A 26,159-nucleotide genomic window follows, 5' to 3' on the forward strand; every position below is an offset into this window, starting at 1 on the left:
TTCAAGAGATCAACAAATACAGCAAACTAAATACATGGATCAGCAGGTTCATATTTTCTACATTAAATAAGCATTTCATGATTAATTTTTAAAAAATCAAAAAAAATATTTAAAGGGATATTTGAATTAAACACACGAGAAAAATTTTTTAAATATAATTTTCTTTAATTTATTTTTCCATTTCATTTTAAGAAATAATTATCCGACCAATGAGCTTACAGGACCGACTGCGGTAATGAATACGCTACACCCCTCACGTTCCCAGCATGCATTGTGGAGAGAGAGTGAGAGAAAGAGAGTGAGGGGGACTTGGCTGGGAGGCTGAGGAGGACCGCGGACCTGAGCGCAAAAGAAGAAGAGGCAGCAGCATCAGTAGAAGAAGACGAAGGGTCATCGCCCGACACTTGCTGATAACTGACAATTGCCGCTCAGGTAAATTGTGCGTGTTTGCGCTTTCTGGTTCTCAGCATCATGCCCACGTTTCTGTTCCCAGCCTTTGTCGGGGTGTTTGTGCTTCCTGCTGCGGGTTCATTCTGTTAGGAGAGAACAGCTGCTGCTTCACACAATGAAGCTTTTTTTTTCCTGGGCATTAATCATGTTTTATTGATTATTATCGCTCCGATGGAAAAATGTGTTTTGGCTACACGAGCGCAGCGTTTTGCTGTGTCAGACTCATTTGAATTGGCAGCTCGTGTGATATGGATCTGTGCAGGGATTCCCTCAGCCGTGTCTCTGCAGCCTGCAGTCCAGTCACTCCGCTGTAAGGGAGGGGAGGTGGGGCTATCCATGTCATGACTGTGACCAGGGGGTGGCCAGTCTAGTGCTGTGTTAAGGCAGATGTCAGGCTACATTAACTCGTGTGTGTGTGTGTGTGTGTGTGTGGTTCCCATTCAGAGACATGAAACTGATGGAGAAGAGCCTGTTTTAGTCCTAATTGAGCTCCTACTTGTCACTAATCTGGTTTAAAGTAAAAAGCTAACTTTTAGATTTTACTTTTTTAAGGTATTTTAATTATTTTAGGTAATATCTTGATATATTAAAAATCATACATATGCTTTTAACCCAATTTAAACCTGCAGTAACTATTTCGGCAGCAGACACAAGCGCAGCACAGAAAATTGACATTTTTATTTTGACTTCTTAGCATACAAATCAGAGCTGACCATGTGTGTGTATGATGACAGTACAGAATGTCACCGGCTATATGAAAGCTTAATAAATTTAAATACATTTAAGAACATTAAAAAAAGATAAAGAGTTGCTGATTCGGAATCAAGTAAATATTGGCAATTGGTTGAAAAAGCTGATATTGGTCAGAAAAATACTTTAACATCATTTGTTTCTGGCCTTCTGGTCCAAGATTTACTCTATTTCTGTGTCTGTTAATTTAAACTAGGTGTAGTTTTTTAGCTGCTAAATGCTAGCCAGTTGCTAGCACAGGGGTGCTTGCGACCACCATCTTGATTACTAGCCTGTTGCTAAGGCTGTTTCTTTTTTTTTTCTTTTTTCTTTTGAATACGCTTTATTGACAAAGCACAAAATACAGATATACAAATACAAAATAGCAAACACAATGTCAAGGGGTTCGTATAAAAAAAACAAAATAGACACAGTCTATTAAAGAATCACATGATATTGAACAGGGAACAAGTTTATGGTTTTGACAGCTTTTAGATTTTGAGAATGTTGTATGGTTTTAACATATTGTTTGGTTTCATTTAAAAAGCACTGAAAGGATGGTTTTGTGTTAGAAAATTTCAACTTATGTATATGAAATTTAGCCAATAATATCAATAAATTAATCAAATAAAATTCGTTTGCCCTGTGCATGGGGTACTTAAAGAAACCAAACAATATTTTCTCGTAACAAAGAGAGAACTCAGAAAAGATAAAGGAAACAACAAAAACACAAAATTCTTGCCAGAAAAGATTTGTGTATAAGCATGACCAAAATAAATGAGAAATATCTTCCTTCACTGTTGCTAAGGCTGTTGTCGCTACCTGATCCGTACCGGATGCGCAAATCTTACGTCACTCCCTCTCTTTGCCAACATCGCGGCATTCAATATATTTGAATGATGGTTAGCGCTCAGTTAGCTCCTAGCATTTCTCAACAGCTCTGCCTCCTTTTCGACTGCCCGGGACTTTAAACAATGGATAATCCGTATACAAACAAATTCCTGTTTTTCTCCTCAACAGAGAGCGTCCCCCGATTGAACAAAAACGCCGTAAAAGAATAACAATGTTGTGTCACGTGAAGATTCATCAGCTAGATTAAGTGTTTACTGACAATTGATAGTGATAGCGGACATCATCATCACTATTCTAACAATCCTCTCCACACAGACAAGCATAAACACACTCGATTATCACTAAATCAAATTTAACACACATTTGTAATGATGCTAATTCAGTTTACAATAGGGTTCATTCGCTCGGTCAGCAGGTAGCGGTATCCTCGTACACTGGGGAGTAAACTGCCATTAAACGAAACAGAAGAAGAAAACATCTGCACATGCGCAGTACGGATCGGGTAGACCCGATTTGTACGTGTCACTACCCGATGCGTACCGGAAACCCAATCGGTACCCCGCATGCGCGAAAGGTGTCTACTTCCGGTCAAAGCGTTTTACGATAGTTACGGGTCAGAGTATCTGTTAAGATGTTAAGAATAATAAGTACCTCTTAAAATGTTTCTGATAATGACTCCCAGGACTCCCCGATCCTTGCTGCGCATGTGCAAAGTCGGACCGTACAAATCGGGCCTACCCGATCCGTACTGCGTATGTGCAGGGGTTTTCTTCTTCTTCTGTTCGTTTAATGGCAGTTTACTCCCCAGTGTACGAGGATACCGCCACCTGCTGACCGAGCGAATGAACCCTGTTGTAAACTGAATTTGCGTCATTACAAATGTGTGTTAAATTTGATTTAGTGATAGTCGAGTGTGTTTATGCTTGTCTGTGTGGAGAGGATTGATTGGAATAGTGATGATGATGTGCGCTATCACTGTCAATTGTCAGTAAACACTTCATCTGGCTGCTGAATCTTCACATGACATATTATAAAGTCTGTATTATTAAGTCTGTAATTAGGCGCCATTCTTCTTAATTTACGGCGCTGTTGTTCAATCGGAGAACGCTCTCTGTTGAGGAGAAAAGCAAAAATTTGTTGCGGATACGGATTATCCATTGTTTAAATGTCCCGGTAGTCGAAAAGGAGGCAGAGCTGTTGAGAAATGCTAGGAGCTAACTGGGCGCTAACCGTATCATTCAAATATATTGAATGTCGCAATGTTGGCAAAGAGAGGAAGTGACATAAGATTTGCGCATGCGGGGTACCGATCGGGTTTCCGGTATAGATCGGGTAGCGACAGTACGGTCCGACTTTGCACATCCGCAGCAAGGATCGGGGAGTCCTGATCCTTAACTATCTTTTTATTTTTCGTTTTTGTCTTTATTATATTGAAATGGTTCATTAATGCAAAAACTTTAAGAGGTACTTATTATTCTTAACATCTTAACAGATACTCTGACCCGTAACTATCGTAAAATGCTTCGACTGGAAGTAGACACCTTTCGCACATGCGGGGTACCGATTGGGTTTCCGGTATGGATCGGGTAGTGACAGCTGTATCCACACTGGAAGCGATTTGCTGGATGCTAAAGCTTTGACAGCTGGTCACTAGTGGACATTTCATGTTTTGTTTGTCTAGGTAGCTTTCAGATCCTTCTGTCCACCAATCAGAGTTTAGTAAAGATGTTTTGATTTAGATGAATGATGACTGTGCTGTTATTTTTTTTTTTTGTTGCCAGGTTACAGATCAGATTATACCACACCCAGTGTTTTTTCTTATTTACCCAGAGAGCTTAATTGTTGTGGAGCAAGAAAAAAAAAGCACTTAAAGAGTAAATAAAATTTTTTTTCCTGGTCTTTAAATGTTGCAAACAAACATGCATATTTATTGTAATGCACTTCTGTGCTGCACAATGGATGCAGTGTTACAACGTAGTTATTAATATTTATTACCAATGACGCCACACTACAAAATAAACGCAATGAAATAGTAATGAGGTCATCAGGAGGCAGATGCAAGCCTTCTGTCCATCAGCAGTTATCTGCTTCCCTTCCAGCAGATGCTCCTCAGCATGAAAGGCCGACTGCAGCTGCTAATGATTCACGTTTTCTGGCTAAAAGATGAATCGCAAGATAAGAATGACCTTTTTGTCCTTAATCAGCCGGCGTTACTGGACGAATGTCAAAGTTAATGCAGAAAATAGAGCAGTTTGAGAAATGACTGGGAGAAACAAGCTGTAGTAATGTGGAGGCTTGTTCTGAATGAATCAATATGCCACTGATGCTGCGATTATGGAAATGATTCACTGACAACCTGTTGGTCATAGCTCAGATATGAAGGGAATGGGTGGTGTATTGGATTACGTCGTGCTGGAGCTCTATACCAAACGCTGGAAGCCAGAATTGTGTTTACACTTGTATTTTTTTCCCTTTAACTGAAAGATGTTGTTTGAGACTGACTGAGTGATTGATGGATTGATGAACCTCTAATCTCTGCAGCGATTCAGTACATTTAGTCGGCCTCCTGCCTTTTTGTGTGGACGTGCACTAATGCGGTGTCTGCAGTGACGGCTTGGCTCGGTCACTACCGCGGTGACTTGGCGGTGACTCCTCGCCTCACCGGCTCCTCGCTGCTGCTGCTGCAGACACTTATAGTGAATTGAGACTGTTGTGTCACTTGAACCATCGAGTTTCGCAGTTTGACGATGACTTTCCTGCTCCTCCTAGGTGTGCTCTAAGTGCAAAATTAGTGAGATTTTCAGTTTAGGTCCAACGCTTCGTGGTTTTTGAAATGGATTTTGTATTCCTAATCGGAATTATGTCCCCATTATCCAAATTGCGTCTTGGCACAATGTCTTGCTTGGAAGTAAGTTGGTAGAAAGGAGAGGCAGTGCACTGAAAGCATTTCGCAGCATGTTAGCATTTTGGTGCATTGAAATCAACACCCTAGAGGCTAATAGTGTCTTCACAAGCTGCCATTTTGCAAGTTTTGCGATGGCTGATCAACTAAGCAGCAGGCGTCCACGCACCCTCCCACAGCAACTCAACATACCATCTTTGCTGTAAATGTCTCGGCCGCCGCAGAGGCGAGAACGTACAGGGAGAGAAAGATACTGCAGATTAACAGTATGTTTTATAATGTTGTGCAGTATTTTTGGACTTGTGATATGTTGGGAGGTTCTTATGGCTCCAAGTCTGGAAATATATGTGGGAAAACCTTTTGCTTGGTGTGGCCCAAATGCAAAGGATTCAGTTTTCTGCAAAGTTAATCAAATTTAAAGGTTTTGGTTTTAACAGTCGGATTGAAATCGTTTTGAGCCAGTGCTGTATAAAGATGGATATATGTATGTATGCATAAATAACAGTTTAGCTGATAGCAAATGCCACTGCTCATATTTTCATATTTAGGATTTAGAACACTTTCTGCTCTGAGCACATTCTGTATTGAGTATGAACACTATATGTATTTATTACCATTAATTAATCTACTTTTTTATGTAGCAATTTCAGTAATGGACTCCTTATGAGGTCACGTAATACAGCCCAATAAAGTCATGCCATCATAATCTAACCAGTTTAATATTGTGCATTAAACATATCAGACTGAGACAGAAGTAATTTATTTATTGCAGAGCTTTATGTTGATGTTGTTATTGTATGATAATGACTTGGGAGAGATGTTTTGTTTTTTTCCAGCTCCATAGCCTCCTAGTGCACTCCTAGTAGCAACATGAAAAAGGTGGCGGAGTGCTAGGCACACAAAGATGAGTCATGCAAACATCCCTGTTTCCTGAAAGGTTGGCGTGTCAGTTAGATGGACTTCTGCCCTGCTTGTAGCTGTACGTAAGCGTGGATTACTAAGTGACTGAGAAGACAGTGCAGATTATGTGATGATGCTGTTGTTTTGTTATAGTCTGAACTCTGTTATTTGCAAAGTACAGCGTGCATATGGAACATCGAACGGTTAGTAGCATTTACAGCTAAGCAAATGTATGAAACGTGAGCAGTGACGATCAGTGAAGATGAAAATGTATTTTTAGTTTCCCAAACATTGCTGAAAGGCAGTAACAGTCTGACTGTGTTAGCTTGTGGAGCCATATAATAGGAAATACTGCTAGCTTTGCACTGGGTTAAAACAGCACTGCAATCTATAGGAAAGGCCAGAGTCGTCTCTGTTTTCTGAGGCGGCTGAGGTCCTTCAACATCGGACAATGCTCAGGATTTTCTATGAGTCTGTTGTGGCCAGTGCCATGTTCTATGTTGTTGCATGCTGGGGCAGCAGGTTGAGGGTCGCAGATGCCAGCAGCCTCAATAAACTGATCCGCAAGACCAGTAATGTTGTGGGGATGGAGCTGGACTCCTTTGGGGTGGTGTTGGAGAGACGGATGTTGTCCAAGATAAGGACAATGCTGGATAATACCTCCCACCCACTCCATGACATGCTGGCTAGTAGGGCTGCCACGATTAGTCGACTAGTCACGATTACGTCGACTATCAAAATCGTCGACGACTGATTTAATAGTCGGCGCGTCGTTTGAAACTTTGTAAGATCACAAAAGACGCAGGAATAAGTAGTAGGATTTAAGAGTGTAATAACGGACTGAAACAGAAGATGGCAGCACTGCATGTACAAGGATGCCAGCTGCTGTTAAACCCCGAAGAAGAAGAAACTGTGTCCCAGAATCCATAGCGCAGCCCAGCGCAGTTTCCAACAATGGAGGCAGCTAGTTAGTTTTAATATTACTCTTATTATTCTTTCTGGGTCACAGAATAAACGTTTAACATATTTTCAGGGAAGAATGTAGCTGTGTAAACCTCAAATATCTGCTCAGTTTATCAAGACACCACATATTTTCAAAAGCGCTCCGACGTTTTCGGAGACGTCTGTTACCCACTAGCTCGATAGTTAGCCGGGGGCTAGGCTCACTAGAGCCGTGAGAACACCGGACTCCCGGCAAATCGTTTTCAAACCCACCGCAGTCTTTCGCTACTCAGGTTAAACATGATATATAAGTCACTTAGATAACTTAAAATGTTATTGTTTGGCTTTTTTCAGTATTTTATTTGTTCCTGAGTAAATCGGTTTGGCTGAGATTAAAGTTATAGTTTTTACACAGCTGAGTAAACGTCAAGCAGACAGCTGATTATCAGAAGTGTGAGATGCTCCAGAATTTACTCCGGTGTCCTGTTATATTTTAGATAGCAAGGAGTTTATTAAACTTCACCGAAACAATCTGCAAATTTCATTAAAATTTAATAAACTATCATCTTGTCTTTATTTTTAGTTAGCACAGACCTTAAACACTTAAAGCTGTAAGCTAATGATAGTTATATAAGAGCAGATGCTGCTGGTGCAATAAGCTGTAGTTTTATGTCCAATGGATGCATGATCTGATTAGTTGACTAATCGCAAAAATAATCGGTGACTAGTTGACTATCAAAATAATCGTTTGTGGCAGCCCTACTGGCTAGTCACAGGAGCATGTTCAGTGAGAGACTGAGATTACCAAAAAGCACCACTGAACGACACAGGAAATCATTCCTGCCTGTGGCCATCTCCCTGTACACCTCCTCCATCTAACACACTGTAAACACTGCAGTAGTTACAGCCTTTTTGCACACGCTCTACAGCAGCGGTCCCCAACGTTTTTTGTGCCACAGTCCGGTTTAATGTCAGACAGTATTTTCAATACAATATTTTCACAGACCAGCCCTTAAGGTGATAAATACAACAAAATAAAATGATATGACCAAGACAGAAATTGTGGTATTTTTCTAAATATAATAATAAACGCAAATTCACTGTGTAATTATGTAACTTTTATTAGCAGCATCTGAAATGCGGCATCAACATTGAGAGTAACTCCTCTCTGCCCCTTAATGCTCTCTGGTCGCTATGGTAATGCGCAAATATTTCTTCCAAAATAAGACACACAACTACAACACAGGAAAAGACCCAGGGAAACCGAATTAACCATAAAAACCTCGAAAACCATAAATTTCACACCTGAGCCTCAACTCTCGCAGCCCGGTACCAAACGACTCACGGACCGGTACTGGTCCATGGCCCGGGGGTTGGGGACCGCTGCTTTACAGTAAAATAGCAAATGACAAAGTTCACAGGTCAGAGTTAAGTGTCAATCATATATATTTCACCTCTGTAATATTCTTGATATTTATAATTGTGTGATTTGTATATATTAGTGCTATTTGTAAACTTTGTAACATTTTGTATTATTAATTAGTTTAGTCTGTTACTGTTGCTGTCTTGGAGCAACTGTAACCAACATAATTTCCCTAGGGATTATTAAAGTAGTCAGATTCTAATGATTGTGAGGCCATATTTAGCAGGAGGCAGCCATTGCTTCTGAATAAGCTAGCTAAGCTAGCAAGGCCCCAAAAGCCTTCAAAAGTGAGTCAAACCCCAGAAAGACAAAGAAAAATGTGTCATACTGGATGAAAACATGAGTTTCTTTTTTTACAAGCAATGAGATTCGCACCTTGTATCTAACTTTGGTACAATATAAATAAAAAGGAACTGAATAGACCCCAAAGGTGGACTGACTGACAGATGACTAGATCAGCTGCTACTAGCTTACAGCTAGCGCAGACACAGAAAAGTATCAAAAGATTACAATAAAAGATGTCCGTGACATGTCCATTATATATGAAAAATAAAATTACAGACAGGCTGTTTTGGTTTTTCCAAAGCAGAAATAACAAAGTCAAAAATCTAAATTGGGTTAAATGTTAATAGGAGAAGTTAGGTAATCTAATACAGTGTAAAGAAGTATTATAGTTAAATAAAAAAAAAACAAACAGATGTGGTAACGAAGCCTGGGACTTGACTTTGGAAAAACAAAAACATGTATTTAATTTGCTTTTTTGCTTGAGATGGGTGAGAGCATTGGTCTGAAGCAACAAAACAGCAGTGATCTAATTAGATTTTGAGGCTTGAGACAGGATGGCTCTACAGAAGAGGTCAGGGTAATTTGAAAGGATCTGATAAACCTTAGTGGGCCCGGCATGTTTCATGGCTGTCTGCCTTGTAGATTAAGATGCTTGCTGTTGAGAAGTTTGACCGATTTGTTTCCAAAAACAGTAGAGGAAACAACAACACATGTGTACAGGCAGACAGAGAGATTGACTGACTGATGATGATCGATGAATATTAATATGATCTATGGTAACCATGACAACAGGGCCTGCCACCAAGGAATTTTTACTGTATGGCCCCAGGATAGTAACATCATGAGCATCAACGCGGCACCGATTCCCGCACGGTTATTAATAATCCCCCAGAATGCCTCGGGGCAGGTTCCAGCCAGCTCGTTCTCCCAGCGTTTTGTCTCTCTGCTCTCTTTAATTTCAGACTCGAGTCCAAGCAGCTATGCTTTGCTCTCTCTCGTTACAACCCCCAGCCACTCACCTCAGACTGTCATGAATAATTAAAACCTTGTTCGACTGCTCGTGGTGACACGCTGCACACTGGGGAGATGAGCACTGATCCCTGTAAGCTCGTTCCAGTTTAGCAGACAATATCTGTCCGTGTGTTCATGTTTGGCTTTGGGGTGTGAGGGGCGCTGTACGCTCCCGTAAGAGCCTTAAGAAGGAAGTTAAGAGCAGTTAGGGTCTTAGATAACACACAGTTTAGGTTTCCACACTTTGTCATTTAGGAGAGGCAGGCACTTGAAAACCTTAGCGGGGAGCAAGTAGTCTTTATGGCACGGTGTGAATATATGGCACGTGCTCTTAACTTCCTGTAGGCCTGTGGAGTGGTCAAAGAAGACGACGTGGCACTGCTGCATGTCTTCCACCACTCAGTCAACACTTCTATCAGGCTTTGGTGTGTAAATTCACAGAAGAGGCGTTCAGATTATGTGCTAGATGTAACAGATTCACAGACTGGATGTGAAGGAGGAAAGAACAGGAAGGAAGGCTGCTGGGTCTGCCGCACTCTCTCCTCGTCAATTTCGAGATTTTTAAATATAGAAAAACGCACGCTGTACATCAGCGGGGCTCCAGAGTATGGTGTGGCATTATCGTCCTCCTTCCCCTTCATTAGCAGCTAAGCCTGTGATTATTGCTGAGCTGATTTTTGCTGCTATCGTCTATTTCAACTGAGGATTATTCAAGCTTTTGAATGTTTGGATATTTCAGTATAAACTCAGGCTTTGCCGCAGTAACCAGCGATTGACCCTGTTTCTGCTACTTCCTGCTAGAGTCCCATGAGCAGTGTTGCCACCTGTTCAGGGGTAACAGTGTGCGGGTATACTGCTGAGAGAACGATGAGGAAAAAGCTTTAAGGCTTTTAAAACTTGAGGCACAGAGGAAACTTTGCTGAGGGGGTGGTTGAAAAAGTAGAAATGTGCCACAAGTGTAAAGATAGTAATTTTCGTCTTTTCAATGAGATCAAGTCGTCACAAAGAGGACAGAGCTGCCAGTCAGTAAATCTATGCCTGTAATTGCTACAGTTTGCTGTTCTCTTTATTCTGTCGATTTTCTAGCTCCTGCTTTTGCTGTTTCTTTTTACTGTAATGTCTTATTTGCATTGTATAAACTTTGCAGTGGTTGACATATTAGCATAATTCCATGGGGGGATGCTCATCACTCGGTGGTAGGATACACTGTTAAGCTTAACTGCTGCAAAGCTTATTACAGCTCCTGTTTTGCTGTTCCTACTGACAACTGGGATCCTAATCCAGAATAAACTCCTGGGCAACAACCCCTAAATTCAAGTAATAAAGTCTTAGTCTCATAATATTCAGTATTTTTATGACTGTCATAAAGAAAGCACACTGTTGACCATGATTCCATCCTAGATATAACATCATGCTGCTGTATATTGATAGAGAGTAAATGTGTATCAGTCTCAAGCCGCAGACTTTGATGCTGAAAACAAAGCCAGTGTGCATGCGCCACTTCCCCACTTTCTTCCTTTTAAAAGGAAGTTTTTCACTCCCACTGTCAAAGCCTAAAGTTCTGCACGATTAAGGGTGTAGTTGTTGAGGGTACTATCAGCTAGGCATCATAAGGTGGAAATCCTGAACTGATTAGCAGAATGCTAATGTTTTATTCAGGACAAGTCCTTCCAGTGGCTCCAAATTCAATCAGTTGTTATATTAAATGCTATTTATGGCCTTTGACTTGAATATTTCCAGCCTCACACAAGAAGTCATTGAGCTAGTGTGTTGGTGCTTGTGTGTATTTCTGTCTTTTTAGTTATACTACTATCCTTCCCCAAACCCTGTGCTTTAGTTATCTATGTTGCTAGAGAGACTTTTATATGTTAGCAATGCATAGCATATATTTGTGTCTCTACAATTCACATTGCTAGCCAAGGTAGCTAGCATTAGGTACCTTGGCTAGCGATGCTTTAAATCTAGAAATGTTAGAAATGTCCCATTACTTACTTCTTCACCCTCTCGTCCTAATGCAATCAAAAATATTTCAAAATACCAAGATGGCATCAGGTAAAAAAAGAAAAAACACATTCAAGGCTTTAAAAATGTCCATATTTTATAAAAACCCATTTCCCAAAAAGTTGAAGGCGTCGTAAAATGTAATCGAAAACCGAAAACATTGATTTTGCAAATGTCATATTTTATTCATAACAGAACACAGAAAATATATAAAATGTTTAAACTGAGAAAATATACCATTAACTCATGTTATTTTGATGTCAGCAACACATCTTCAAAAAGTCTGTAAACTTCTGGGAACTGAGGAGGTCTTAAGTTTTGGTTCATGATACTCTAAATGATTTCAGTTGGTTATCAGTGTGGACTGCAGACAGGCTAGTTCAGTTAGCATCGTCTTGGTGAAATATACAAGGCCTTCTCTGAGAAAGCTGTCAACTGGCCGCTCCCATCCAGCCGAGAATGCGGGTCGATCACCACACAGACCAAACAAAACACAGGGCTTAAATACACAGAGGGAGCAATCAGGGAATGGGAGACAGGAGGGAAACACAGCTGGAACAAATCAGGGCTAACGAGACAAGGGAAGCAAAATCAGATACATTAATATGAGACGCAGACTTTCAAAGTAAAACAGGAAACATAACACAGAGACACGGACAAGAGGATACAGCCAACAGGGGAGACAGCAACTCTGGAGCACAGACAGAAACCAGAAGACTAAAACTCTAACATAAACACACAGAGAACCTAAACTTAGAACAGTCCTGTAACGCATTAGACAAAGAAAGCTAGAATATAATCAAATAAACAAAATGAAAGAAGCAAACACACAAAACACTGGGTCGAGGCCCAGGCACCCTAACACCTGTAGATGATGAGCTATTCAAAGTCTTCTCAGTTTTATGTTGAGGAACGTTCTGAAATTGTTCCACAATTTGTAGATGAAGGGTTTTTTTTGCAAATTGATAAACCTCAGCTCGTCTTTATTTCTGGGAAAACTTCCCTGTTGCCATTTAACCAAATTAGTTGCAAAGCATTCTTCTCAGTTTAAACACTTGATATGTTTTCTATGTTCTACTGTGAATGAAAGATTGATAGATTTATGATTTTGTTTTTATTTATATTTTATTCAGTATTCCAGTATTTTGTAGGAAATGGGGTTCCTTCAGTACCATATGTTTAAAAACTGCTTTACAGTGAGACACTTTTTAAATGTCTATGGAAAAAAAAAATCAATATTTTTACACTAACAATCTTTCAGTTTTGTGTAATATGAAAAAAGTCAAATATATTTTACAGCTCCACACACTTTTGTGGAGAACTTCTGAAACTTTTATAGCTAATTTTAGTTTTCGACCTTCATTGTCACTGTTCTCACTCTCAGCAGCTTCTCTAGCAGGGAGCCATGATAACATCACTGTATGCCATTTGCCCAGCAGCAAACAGCAATAAGGTGAAAGTTAGTCACTAGCGGGGGAGCATAATTAGCAGATTAAGGGCCCGATCTTTTTCTCGGGACCTAGTGAAGACGGAATTAGAGCTAAGTGGATGGTGAATGCTGTAGTTTAATTTGCCGGATGGCCAGATGATGCAATGAACGTTTTGAGTTAAGAGTGCAACTCTTACCTTAGGATGAAAACGATCAGGTCGTTGTGGACACTATGCTGTATTTAGATTTTGTAATAATTCATGTAACCTGACTGATATTAATAGGGCCTTACTCGTCACTGAGCTCAGTGTTCTGTCAGGAGAGATCCAGTGGCGCTTTATCACACTGCTAACAGCTGTAACTGTGCTGCTGCTAAGCAGAATAGTACGGTTCAGCTTCTGTGCAGCTCAGGTCTCACTTCAGTTTCTTGCCTCGCAATATCAGGCAACAGCTGCAAGTTTCACAGAAAGCTTCCTCTTGGCGATAACCTGACTACAGTAACTTGTCAAGATGTAACATTTGCTCCACATCCTTCTCTTATGTCTGCAGGCTTGTCAGGTTCTCCTCCTCTGCAAAAACACAGCCACAAACACTGGGCGCATCCGCCTGAGACAAGACGCCACAATAAGAAATGCACTTTTATCTAATCTAAGCTCCATTTATAGTGGGAGCAGCCTAGTTTTAATCAGGTTTAGGGGTTTCTTTTCCTCTCCGCTTGCGTGCGTGCTTCACTGCAGTTTGATGGCTAATCTGCCTGAATGTCTCTCCTCTGCCTCGCTGGGTTCCATGTGTTATATAACTGTTTTTTTCCAACTGACTCGTCTGCTTTACAAAGAAATGAGCTATGAATCTCCTCCAACTTTGCATCATCACGGCTGCGTCGCTGAATTATTTGCCAGCGATTTCTGTCCCACCCGGCATGGGTAACTCGATCTTATGCAAATCGGGTTTAACAGATTCCTAGCTGTTATAAGAAAAAAGAAAATCACAGTGGAACAACTTTGAAGTGTCACAGTAATAACAGCTCTAGTTTTTCATCCTCATCGATGTGACACTGCTTTCCATCCGTGGTTCATTTTGCCTGAGGTCTGACGCTGATTAGTGTGAACATGGAAAAGTAGAAAAGCATCATATTGTTAAATATTGGATCAGATTCATCTGTGCCCTCAGCATCTAATCCTGATGCTTACATGCCATATACTGTAGTCTGCTCAGTGAACTAACTCAAACTCTCCATAGATACTGCTGATAATCTTTTACTCACTTTAGGCTGTGTTAAACAATTCATAGCCTGACAGCTTTTTCAGTGTCTTATCATCTGGATTACTGTAAACACACTACTGATATATTATCATCAGAACTAATCTCGAGAAAGCATTTCCTGGTTTTTTTTTGTTGTTTTTTTTGTTTTTTTTTTTAAATCTTTATACCAAAGCTTCAGGACGCTCACGAGATAGTCCGCTATTGATAGATACGTATAAAGCTAAATGACTAGAATAATTAAATACATGGTAAATGGACTGGTACTTACATAGTGCTTTTCCACTCTAATAGATTGCCCAAAGCACTTTCTACTACAAATCTCACTCACCCTTTCATCAATTCTATCTGTGAAGCACCAAACTGTCACCTCATGGTGCTTTATATTGGAAGTTAAAGACAGAGAAATACGATTAGACGAGGAAGGGGGGGAAAAAGTTATCTTCCTGGTTAAAATTGTGCATTTTAACATAAGAGTCTGTTGAGTTTGACTTCATTTAGGAGCAAACCTCAAGTTGCCATTGGAGGAGCTGCAGTCAAGTTTGCATCATTCTGTTAATGTGCTCTCATTTTGAGAGAGGGGGTTTGAACCTATGTTGTTCTGTTGTGACCCTGTTTGCTCAGTGTGGGGAAGCACCAAACAGTTCTCTGTGCCATGACTATCATTGTCACTGTGGTTTAGTACATCCTCCATCATGATCATCATCTAGTTGCTAATTGTGTGATAAACTCATTTTGTACATTTTTATCAGAGCTGTTTTTGCTTGATTAGCTGCCTGCTGGAGCAGGAAACATGGCTGATTAGAGCAGTTAGTCTGAATCAAAACATTAATTTTGCTGGCTGCAAGCAATTACCCAGAAGAAGTTAAAATGCTTCTGTAGCACTGGGGGATTTTCTGTGAATACGTCAATTCAGAATGCGACCAAAGAGACAACCACCCCATCAGAGATTGGTGTAGCTTGTATGTTGGACTAACACAACATCAGCCATAGACAGCACTAAAAAGTGAGCCTGAGCTCGCTTCTTGTGTTTTGAATCTTCTCTTCTTTTTCAGGACTACAGGCGTTCTTCCCTCTCACCTCTGGCCTGACTGACCCACCAGCCCATCACCATGAACTACCTTCGCCGGCGCCTGTCAGACAGCAGCTTTGTGGCCAACCTCCCCAACGGCTACATGATGGATCTGCAGAGGCCGACCCCGCCAGGCTCATCAACTTCTTCTCCTGCCTCCCCAGCCACAGAGAGGCGGCAGCCCCCGAGCGTCCCAAGCCAGCCTCAAGCCTCGGGCGTATCCTCTGGCTCAGCCTCTGGTCCGGCCTCAGGCTCAGGGAGCTTCCTCAGCTCCTTCTCCAGTGTGGTGAAGAGTGCACAGATGGCCCAGAATGTGGCGGCTGCCGCGCATGCTAAGTCAGCAGCGGCAGCGGCGGCTGCTGAAGGCGCCTCTGCAGGAGGTGTTCAGCCGGCCAAGCCTGTGATACGCAAGCCTAAGATCCTGCTGGTGATTGATGATCAGCACACAGACTGGTGAGCAGAAGCCTTTTAATGTAGTAGCACAAGTGTGGGTTTATATTTGAGCAGAAAACATTTCACATCACAGTGCTTGCTCTCTGAAGTCTGAAATGACTCATCTGAGATCACTTCAAGTTCCAGCAAATAATGAACTGAAGTGTGACTGATTTGTTTGTCAGAGTACTAGAACTCTTCCATGTCATTTACAGTCGTGCTTCCCTTAAAATTTCCACAGCGGATCACAAAAACCAATGAGCAGTTAAGTGGAAGTAACCTTCTTACTAGAGATGGACCGATCCGATATTACGTATCGGTATCGGTCCGATACTGACCTAAATTACTGGATCGGATATCGGAGAAAAATAAAAAATGTAATCCGATCCATTAAATATCACGAAAGCACCTCACAAAACTTGCAACACACCGTAACTCACCTCAGGTTAGCACGTTGGAGTAGTATGCATCACGTGATAGAGCGGCTGTGGCATGCGGGACCTGTCGGTGGTCTGGATAGCATTTGGAGCTTCGCTAGCAACCCGGCATTTCATCTCCGACAAAGTTATCCCGAGAGAAGTAAAGCAAGTGTGTAAGTCCATCTCTGAATGTTTGTAAAGCATTCCTGCGTTAAGCTTAACAAGCGACTGCGTCTTCTTGCTGCTACTTCAATCATGAAACTGCTTAACGATCAGCTGATCGGCTTTTCTGTCGCGAGTCCGTGTCTCTTGTTTGCTTTTGGCCCACTTTGCACCAGAAAGAGGAAACCAGCGGCTGAACAACAGCAGCACGTTTAAGCTTGATCAGCTATTGTTAGAATGTATTTAATATTACTTTCTACTCGAGGATCTTTTTCTACGTAGCTTGACGGCTGGTAACTGTGCAGGGGCGGATCTAGCAAAGTTTAGCCAGGGGGGCCGATAGGGCATGAACAGGGAAAAGGGGGCACAAAGACATACTTTTCTTTCTTATTCTCATTTAAAATGTCTAGCTTTTAATAAATAATTATCTGACAGCCAAAGTTTTAATTTGATGCAAAATGAATAGAAGTCCATTACTGTATATAGTAACTATTAAGTCTAATATACCCTAGTAAGCTATAGTACTTTTTCCTTTGGGAAGGTACCATCTGTGCAGTCTGCAATTTTGTTGAAGAAAGATGTTGAATCTATTTAATATTTCTTGAAAAATAATTGATTTCTGTGCATTTTTTTTTCACACTGCATCAAATTAAGGTTGATTACGGCGATTAAGCATCATGAGGTGGAGCGTGAGGGGTGGTTCCCTATTTTTTATTTATTTATTTTTGTTGTTGCTGGGAGTTGGAACCCTATTAGTTAGGTTGCTTAATATTTATGCTAAGTACTCTTTAAAATACCAGAATAGGGAGGATGGTGTAGGTTTAAGTTTATTAGATTGATCAGTATTGCTGTACTATGAAATATTTTTTTTTGCATACAGGTATAACAGAATAGCTTTAGTGTAGTTGTTGTTTTAAACTTGAGTATGAACTTATACAAAATGCAGCAAGATATTTAAAAAACAGTTTTGTTGATTAAAAAACACTATATCGGATTCATATCGGTATCGGCAGATATCCAAATTTATGATATCGGTATCGGTATCGGACATAAAAAAGTGGTATCGTGCCATCTCTACTTCTTACTGCTGTATAAAGTGTAGTAGTATAAGTGGGACATGGCAAATTAAACTTAAGAGTGAACTTCTTTGATACATCACCAGACCTTCTAAAAGCAAGTCTACATTTACATTGACTGTTTGATTATTAAACTATAAATTAGCATGTTTTTAAAATGTATATAATTACAGAAAAGGTGTACATACTTTGTAAAACAGGACTGCTGTCATGGATGTAAGAGTGAAGCTGGACTAAGTTGGCATTAGAGTAAAATGAAGATAGGAAACAGCTAGCATAGCATTGCAAACTGACAAAATATAGTTTTTATTCATAAAGAAATACATAAATATAAATATATAAGTAAAATATAAAGTGACAATTTCTTGCCGTGTATTGTTTTTGTTGCTGTAGTTCATATAATTCAAGTAATTCTGAAAAGTGCTAGGCTAACTGTTTCTAATGTTTATGCTAAGTTAGGCTATCTACTTCTAGCTCCGGTTCCATACTTTTAATGCTATGATGTTAACAGTAGTACTAATCCGACACTCTTGTCTGGAAGCACGTAGGTGTATTTAGAAAAACATCTGTATTCCTTTAAGATGCTACTTTCAAAACATCTCATTGTCAGTAAGCTAATTAGCCACCAAAATCTTTAGCATCTAAAAAGAAGATATTGCTAAGATTAAAAAAAGGTCAACTTTGATAGCTTGTATTTCTCCTTCTACTCTCCTGCCAAATGGAAAACATTCTTGTGCTTCAGTTTGAATGAAGTGAGATGTGTTATTGTTTATGATAGATTTGTACGTCCTTGGTCTTAGCCGGCGTTTGCATTAGCGTTCTTTGCTGGAATTAAAATTGTCATGGTAACAAGGAAAAGGAACGATGGAATGTGACAGGGAAAAAAAAAGTGATTTAATCAGAAGAAATGAGCTCTTCTTTCGCTGACAGCCCATACATGAATTTTTGAAGCCGACTTCAGCTGCCTTTTACTCCCAACGCCGGAGGAATTGATTTCCTGAGCTGCAGTGAAGACACGCAGCAGCCAGTTTATCGTGTTTGTCTTACGGAATCAATAAACCACTCATCCATTTCATGAATTGTTATTCTGTTGCCTGACATTTGCTGGTAGACCGACCTCAGCTGGGCTGTTATTAGCCATTTCCAGCCGCTCAAGCTGCACCCACAGAATTAGTAGGGATCATTATGTGCGGAGGCAATCCTCTACTAGGAGATCAGGCAGGAGTCTAAAAATGATCCCTAAATTAAAGCGCCCCACTGACAGCCGTGTCAAAAGCACCAAGATTGCTCTCAATTTCCCTCAAAGCCGGGTGGCCTCTTTTCCTTAAGCTGCAATCCCAAGAGGACCCATTTCTTTTCACACCCTGGTGTTTTTGAAATGAGTCGTCAGGGGATCATCCACCCTCTGAGGCACAAAAGCTCACTCAGCCACTCAGATGGAGCATCCTCACTCTTTGAGAGAACAGCGGCTTTTTTTTTTATTTTTAAATCACCAACTCTGTTAGTTAAATAAAGAGAGAAGAATGGAAGTTTTTTTTTTAAAGTGCGGTTGATTTATTGATTTTTTTTTGTGAGCTTTTGCAGCAACAGGAACATCTGAGCAATATAAAGCAATCCAGGGTAACGAAACCTTACCTTCAAACGAGATTTTAGTATTCAAACTTTGATCATATGAGTTAACTCTGTCAAAATAGCTTGCGGCACTGTTGTAGTGGGTTAGATTATGTGTGATGGATTGCAATTTTGAAGTCCAGGTGTCCATCTATGCTCCATAGTTTCGCTTTGCTTATTGTCATTTATTGGTTGCAGCTTTTATTCAAAGTTTGAGCTTTTTTCTGCACAGTTTGACACGACAGTGCTGAGTTTAGGGCCCACATTTTAAGCACAAGCAGGATTTCTGTGATGCCACAGCTTGCTTTGAAGCCTTAAGCAAAACAGCATAACACCTACACACGTGAGATGTAGAAACACATCATTTTTTAATCATTTCTTACATCTTTTTAAACATTGCAACAGACTGGCGACCTGGCCAGGAGACCTCACATACCCAGCCACCCTCAATTTGATAAAAGGGATTTACTTAAAGCTTCCAAGCAACATTTTAATAACACATTATTTTTTTAAATATTGGTAGGCGTGGGTTCTCTCCGGGTACTCCGGCTTCCTCCCACCGTCCAAAGACATGCAGCTTGTGGGGATAGGTTAATTGGATAATCCAAATTATCACTAGGTGTGAATGTGCGAATGAATGTGAGTGCGAATGGTTGTCTGTCCCTGTGTGTTGGCCCTGCGACAGACTGGCGACCTGTCCAGGGTGTACCCCGCCTCTCGCCCTATGACAGCTGGGATAGGCTCCAGCGCCCCCCGCGACCCTGAAAAGGACAAGCGGAAGCGAATGGATGGATGGATGGATGGTAGGCACTGCTTTATTTTTGGCACATTTTCTGCAATAACTTTTCAGAATTGTGCAATTTAAGTGCTCTGAGAGGAAACTGCATTTCTGTCTACTCTAGGATGTCTTCAGAGGTAGGAGACAAAGAGACTGTTCCTGTTGGTTATCAATGCAAATGTCCATGGATGTCACTTCACAGGGCAAAGAGTCTCGTTCAGTGTGAGGAAATAGAGCAGGAAAACATGATATTGCTTTTAACTGCTGAATTCAAAGCGTGTCAAGCTGCTGTTAAACGCTGTTAAATGTAGAACTGTTCCTGAGTTAACCACTGGGTGGCACTGTAGCTTACTTAAAGCCTCATAGACGGCTGCTTATCATTTCCCTTGACGCTTCAATGTTTCTATGTAGGAGTGATGAGCTTTGACCAGCAGATGGAGTTATCTGATAGACTATAAATTTTATCTGAAGCACTTCCTCTTGCAGTCTTGTAGCGTTTGAGCCTACAGATGTTCTCAGAGTATTAGTCTTTACATCATCACTTATCACTTTGATTTCATTTCAAACCAGTGTTATCTCTAGAGATGAAGGTCATGTCTTTTCCATTTAGATAACAGACTGAAAGCAGTAATTAATTGATATCCAATTCAAGATGATTTTTTTTAGATTCACTTAACACTTTGGACTGTTATCACTGATGTCCATTGTTAGTGAATATACCTAAAATTGGCTCCAAAGCTGCCTGAACAACATCACATCCATGGAAACTGATACTGTTGTTGGACTAGTCGTGTCAAACATGAGGCCTGGGGGCCTGAATTGGCCAGGCAAAAACTCCAATTTGGGCCACTGGATGACTTTGGAAATGTGAAGGAAATTTTGGACTTTGGACCGACAGATCTTTCATTTACTGCAGCAGGATTTCTTCATTGTGTAGATGTACCTTTGAAATTGCATCTTTTTCTTATGATAAGATATCTCAGGGGTTAGTTAAACTTATTTACACTGAGAGAAAGGAGTTTCATCGATTAAGATCAAAGTGGGCTGCGTGAGGCATGTAACATGAGCTTGACATCCCTGATTTGAAGCTTGAATTTGCTTGATGGATGTCCTGAGAGTAAAGACAACTGTTACTCATTCTGCAGGAGTTTATAAATGTTCATCTCCAGCTCCTCTCTGGTATGTTTGCATGTTATCATTGACCAATGGCAGCTTTAAGAGTGTCAGTCATGGTGCTGCTGCTAACAATAAAACTGAACCAGCACTGAAGTGGTGACTGTGAATGTCCACAAGATCAGCTCAGGAGGTGGCTGTCGACTTGAGACTTGAGCCACTTCAGCCAGCAGTCGAACAGTTAACGCTCGACTCTCAGATGCAGATTGAGGGGGAAAAAATTTGGCTGCTCTTTTTGCAACATGTCTTCAACTAAACCTTGTCGCTGGATTTCATTTATAACCGTTGGGAAAGTGATGTATTGTGTGCTGCTTTGCTGTTGAAATCTTTAGGTTGCTCAAATGACAAAGTGAAGATAAGAGTTCCAATTGTGTTGGCGAGGTTTATGATTGGCTTTATGACCCTTTATTGACTCATGATGTACTCTTGATTTTTTTTAAGCCCCAGGAGTCCAATGGTCTTTCAACATCGCGTTCTAAATAGATGCAATGTGGTTTTCATGTATTTACATAGTAAAAATTGAGCTTATTCTATATATGGTCACAAGTTTAGACGCTAACGTAATGTTTTTTGCATGGAAGAAGTGCGATTGCTAAAAAAACACAACTTTAGCTCTTTGACAGACATTCAGCAGGTATATGGCCATCCATCCACTTTCCTTTGCTTACTCCATTTTCCAATTTCTGATGGGGGATTGCAAAATGATCCCAGGACAGTTAAGATGTGTAATATCTCCAGTAGACTGGGCCTACTTTAAAGTTTCCCTTCAGCTTGTTGTGCCTAGAAAACACCCCAGAGGTTTCTCAGTGAGACGTTATAACCAATTCAGTTGGTTTGGTCCAGACGCCCTAGGACAGGGGTGTCCAACTCCAGGCCTCGAGGGCCAGTGTCCTGCAGGTTTTAGATCTCACCCTGGGTCAACACACCTGAATCAAATGATTAGTTCATTACCTGGCCTCTGGAGAACTTCAAGACATGTTGAGGAGGTCATTTAGCCATTTAAACCAGCTGTGTTGGATCAAGGACACATCTAATACCTGCAGGACACCGGCCCTCGGGGCCTGGAGTTGGACACTCCTGTCCCAGGGAGAAAAAGGCTTTGTGGCCTTTTGGATCTGATATCTCATACCGTCTATCATAACCCAAAGCTCCTGGCCTTAGCTACAGGTTGGTATTGGCTGGAAAAATTGAAAGATTACATGTTTACTGGTGAAAATCCAAATAATTTTGTACTTGAGTGAAAATAGCTTTGGCTAGAAACCCAACTAAACACAACCAGCGCAGATTGTCAGGCTGCATGAAAAACGATGAATTCACTTGCAGCTTTTCTTACTGAATTACTGCTGGACAGCGATGTGTTTATGTACAGTTGGGAAAAGGGGAACCGATTGCCCTGATCATCGGCCATCAATCTTTGAACCGAACTAAACAAAGTGACTGGGGCAGGCAAAGGAATATGTGATTTCCACAACAGCTGCTTTACTCTGCTGCCCGAACCTGATTGTTCTTGTTGGAAAACAAACAAACAAACAAAAAAATTCATTCATGTCATTCATCCAGCCCGTTTGTATACAGTCATGTGGTCCATAAATGAAATGAAACTGTAGTTTTCATTGGGTTGTGCAGGAACATAGTGAAGCTATCTCTGAGTGTAGTAGGAACACCAGAACTTGTGCTGTGATTTCAGACAGGTTGCTCAATAGCTTGTCCAGTCTTTCTGAGCAGCCCTGACTCGAGAGCGCTGTGAACATATCGGGTGTCCGTTGATCTATCCTTTCCCCCCCGGGGCTGAATTTCCTCCTGGGCATTCCAGCAGAGAGGCTGGGGTCTCTGGGGAAACCCTGCTCTGTCCTGACAGACTTGGCCTCCAGCAATGACTCATGCACAATAGCAGTACACAGCACTGAGAGCATCACCGCAACCACCAACAATCCTTCCTTTTCTGCCTCTCCCGCTGCCTCTCTTTCAGGGTGACTCGTAAGACGGCGGGCCAAGTAGCTGTCAGTCTGTTTGCTTTGTGTTCTGAATGATATGAGCATCTGATTGCTCAATTCAGCCCCATGCTGGCATACTGCTTACTTCTAGAGTAGCCCAGTACTATTGACATCCCCTGGTCATCTCGAACCACATGAAGAAGATTAAAATTTTCTGTTTTGTCTGCAGAAGAAGCACAGAGGCCACACACTGGCACAAAAAAAGCTAAACATCCTCTCGCTGCATTTGTTAATCTATGCTTTGTCTCACAAAGAGTTCAGAAAGTGCAAAATGAATTCATTAGAAGGCCACTGGGTTTATAAAGCACTCAAAGGGTAAAGACAGTAATTTACTTTTGGAACGTTTAGTGCTAAAAGGTCCAGATAAAAACGTCCCAGACAGTTTGATTCATTTTATTTGATCACGTTTAGATACAGATTTCTGGGGAAAAACCCTTTAAAGTGCGCACCTTACAAAACAGGCACGTTTATTTTGGAGAATTCTCTAAAAATTAACAACATGAGAAAAGAAGCGTGAAGTCGCTCACCTGCTTTCAGTCTCTGAGATTAGTAATCAGAGGCAAAGCCTCGCAGTCACTCCTTTATAAAAAAGACAAATACATTTACATTTTTTTCTGCATACACGGCAAAATGTGACCATCAGAACGTTTCTACTTTCAGCATCAGCTCTGGTACATAAACCTCACAGTAAATGCAGATGGCACACTTTCTGTGTTTCAACTTACTGGAGGCCACGACGGCCACTCCACTCGATTCAGTCAGTCTATGTCCCACCCTCAGCTATCGCCACCAGCTCTGGGTAGTGACCAAAAGAATGAGACGGCAGGTACAAGTGACAGAAATGACCTTCCTCCAAAGGATGTCTGGCTTCACCCTTAGAGAGAGGGTGATGGGGGCGATTATATGGGAGGGATTGCTGCCCCATCCACATCAAAAGTAGTCAGGTGAGATGCTTCCTCAGCCTCCTGGACGTCTACTAAGTGAAGTGTTTTGGGCATGAGGAAGCCCCGGGGCAGACCCATGACAATACTTGCAGGGTTACATCTCTGTGCTGGTTTAAGCTGCGTACATACTGGCAGCGATCGTTTTGCAGCTGCCAGCTGGTTGCTTGCAGACATTCCAGGCTCTGGTTGCCTAGGCGACCTTCTACTGTATTTACTAGCAGGTCAATTCAAGTTATTTATATACCGCCCAATCACAACAGTCACCTCAAGGTGCTTTATATTGTAAGATAGAGAGCCTTAGGGCTGCTCGATTATGGCAAAAATGATAATCACGATTATTTTCACTGAAATTGCGATCTCGATTATTTGACGATATTTATTTAACAATAACAATGTGTTGAATAATGACTTTAAAGATTGTCAAAAAATAATATAAAATAGTGTGCAAATACTGATAACAGTGCAAATGTTTGCAATATAAAAAATAAATGAAAAATGTAAACATCTATGTTTAGTGAACTTTGCAGTGTTGCTCTGTGGTGCAGCTACACTGTAGCAAAGTTTACACACTGTGTCTACTTGATCCACGTCTGACTCCGCGAACCCATAATGTTTCCACACCACTGAAGTTTTTTTTACCTCTCTTTTCAACCAACAGCAGTCACTCTCCTCTCCAAATAACTTCTGCTTAGCTTTCCGAGCTTCCCTCGGGTCCTCTTAATTGTTGTGACGCGTGTTCGAAATGCAGAGAGGTGCGCTTGATTTGCCACACGGAGCAGCGTGAGAGTAAAGCACGAGGGAGGGGCTAATAATCGGCTCAGTCATTTTTAATGATTGTTGAAAGCCCAGATCGTAATCGAGATTAAAATTCAATTAATTGAGCAGCCCTAGAGAGCCTACAATACAATATTGTAAAGGCTTACAGTAATATAGAGAAAATTCCAAAATTCAGTTGATCCTCTATGAGCAAGCACTTTGGCAACAGTGGGACAAAAAAACTCCATTTTAACAGGAAGAAACCTAGAGGGGAGCGAGGGAGGACAAAAGAGCCAGAGAGTAATGATAATAAATGATTAAATGCAGGTCATATGCCAATCAACAGTATTTTTCACTCTCATTGGTATCCTCAGTTGCTTGCCTATAAAGTTTGTTGCAGATCCCGCCCACTTTGCGTTGCCATCATTTATTTTTTATGAATGCCTTGGAAAAGCTGGAGAAGGTGTCCAGGGAGGGTCTTAGACTGTTGCTGCCACAACCTGCAGCCCAGTGGAGCTACAGTTACACTTCTATTACAGATTAAAAATGAGTGGTGAAGTGGAGTTGCGACTCACCAGTAATTGCCACAATCCAGCTGTTGATGACACATTAACAGGAGATTATGTGAGTTTGGTGCTTCAGTTATTTGTAGTGTTTTTTTCTGAGTTTATTACAAACCTGCTGCATAAAACAAAAACAGGATCCATCCATGATCTCAACATACAACAGAGCTGTATGTGTAGCTGTAACGTAAAATAATACCATCCATGCATCCATTTATCCACCCACCCATCCATCCACCCGCCCCCTTTGAGTCCAGGGGCCAGCACATTGAGAAGCCCAGACTTCCCTCACCAGTTCCACCTCTTCTAGCTTATCCCGGGGGACACAGAGTCAATTCCAGGCCAGCTGAGAGATATATTCTCTCCGGGGAGTCCGGGGCCTCCTCCCAGTAGGATATGTCCAAAATACCTCACCTAGGAAGCTTCCAGGAGGCGTACTAGTCAGATGCCCGAACCACCTGAACTGGCTCGTGGTGGAAGACCAGCGGCTCCGAGTCATTCTGGAATAACTGAGCTCGTCACCCTACCTCCAAGAGAGCCCAGCCATCCTTCGAAGGAAACTCATTTCCTCCAAGAATTACTTAGAATAAATTTCCCAGACACAGCAAAACAGTTGTATGAAGCGCTATCATCAAATGAAACCATGTACTTCACTTCAGAGAGGTCACAGTCTTTCAGCTGCAGTTTAATAAGTTTGTATGGGTGCATTTCCCACAAGGTGGCCTTTCAAATCATCAAAGTAACTTTCAAAAAATAGCCACAAAGAAAACTCATTCCCTCAACGTCTGAATGAACTGTGAAGAACACAAACATATATGTAACCTATGTCTGAATGAAGAATGCTACTTTAATTTAAAGCCATTGTTCCTAGACTGACATTTTTGTTGAAGCACACATGGCTGATCATCTGTGCCCACTAAGATGGGTGTGGCCTTTGCTCTCTGATCATTCACCTGTTTGATACTTGATAGTGCTGATCACAGCGGATGTTCTTT

At 41.2% G+C, this 26,159-nt stretch overlaps 1 protein-coding gene across 2 annotated transcripts in view; it reads left to right on the forward strand.

The window, feature by feature from the left end:
- The first annotated feature begins 216 nt into the window (after positions 1–216).
- The window catches only part of syn3 (synapsin III), a 133,841-nt gene continuing 107,898 nt past the window's right edge, over positions 217–26,159 (forward strand). Inside the window, exons 1-2 of one of the 2 annotated variants that reach the window (XM_085437581.1) lie at positions 217–439; positions 15,240–15,709. In XM_085437581.1, the coding sequence (XP_085293707.1) occupies positions 15,297–15,709 (413 nt within the window). In that variant the 5' untranslated portion in view covers positions 217–439; positions 15,240–15,296. The remainder of the gene's footprint in view (positions 440–15,239; positions 15,710–26,159) is intronic. The other variant, XM_085437580.1, reaches the window with a different exon arrangement.

Source organism: Copadichromis virginalis, linkage group LG17, assembly GCF_057382275.1.
Source record: "Copadichromis virginalis isolate Kocher_CV1m ecotype Utaka linkage group LG17, C_Virginalis_male_GT1.1, whole genome shotgun sequence".
Lineage (NCBI taxonomy): Eukaryota > Metazoa > Chordata > Actinopteri > Cichliformes > Cichlidae > Copadichromis > Copadichromis virginalis.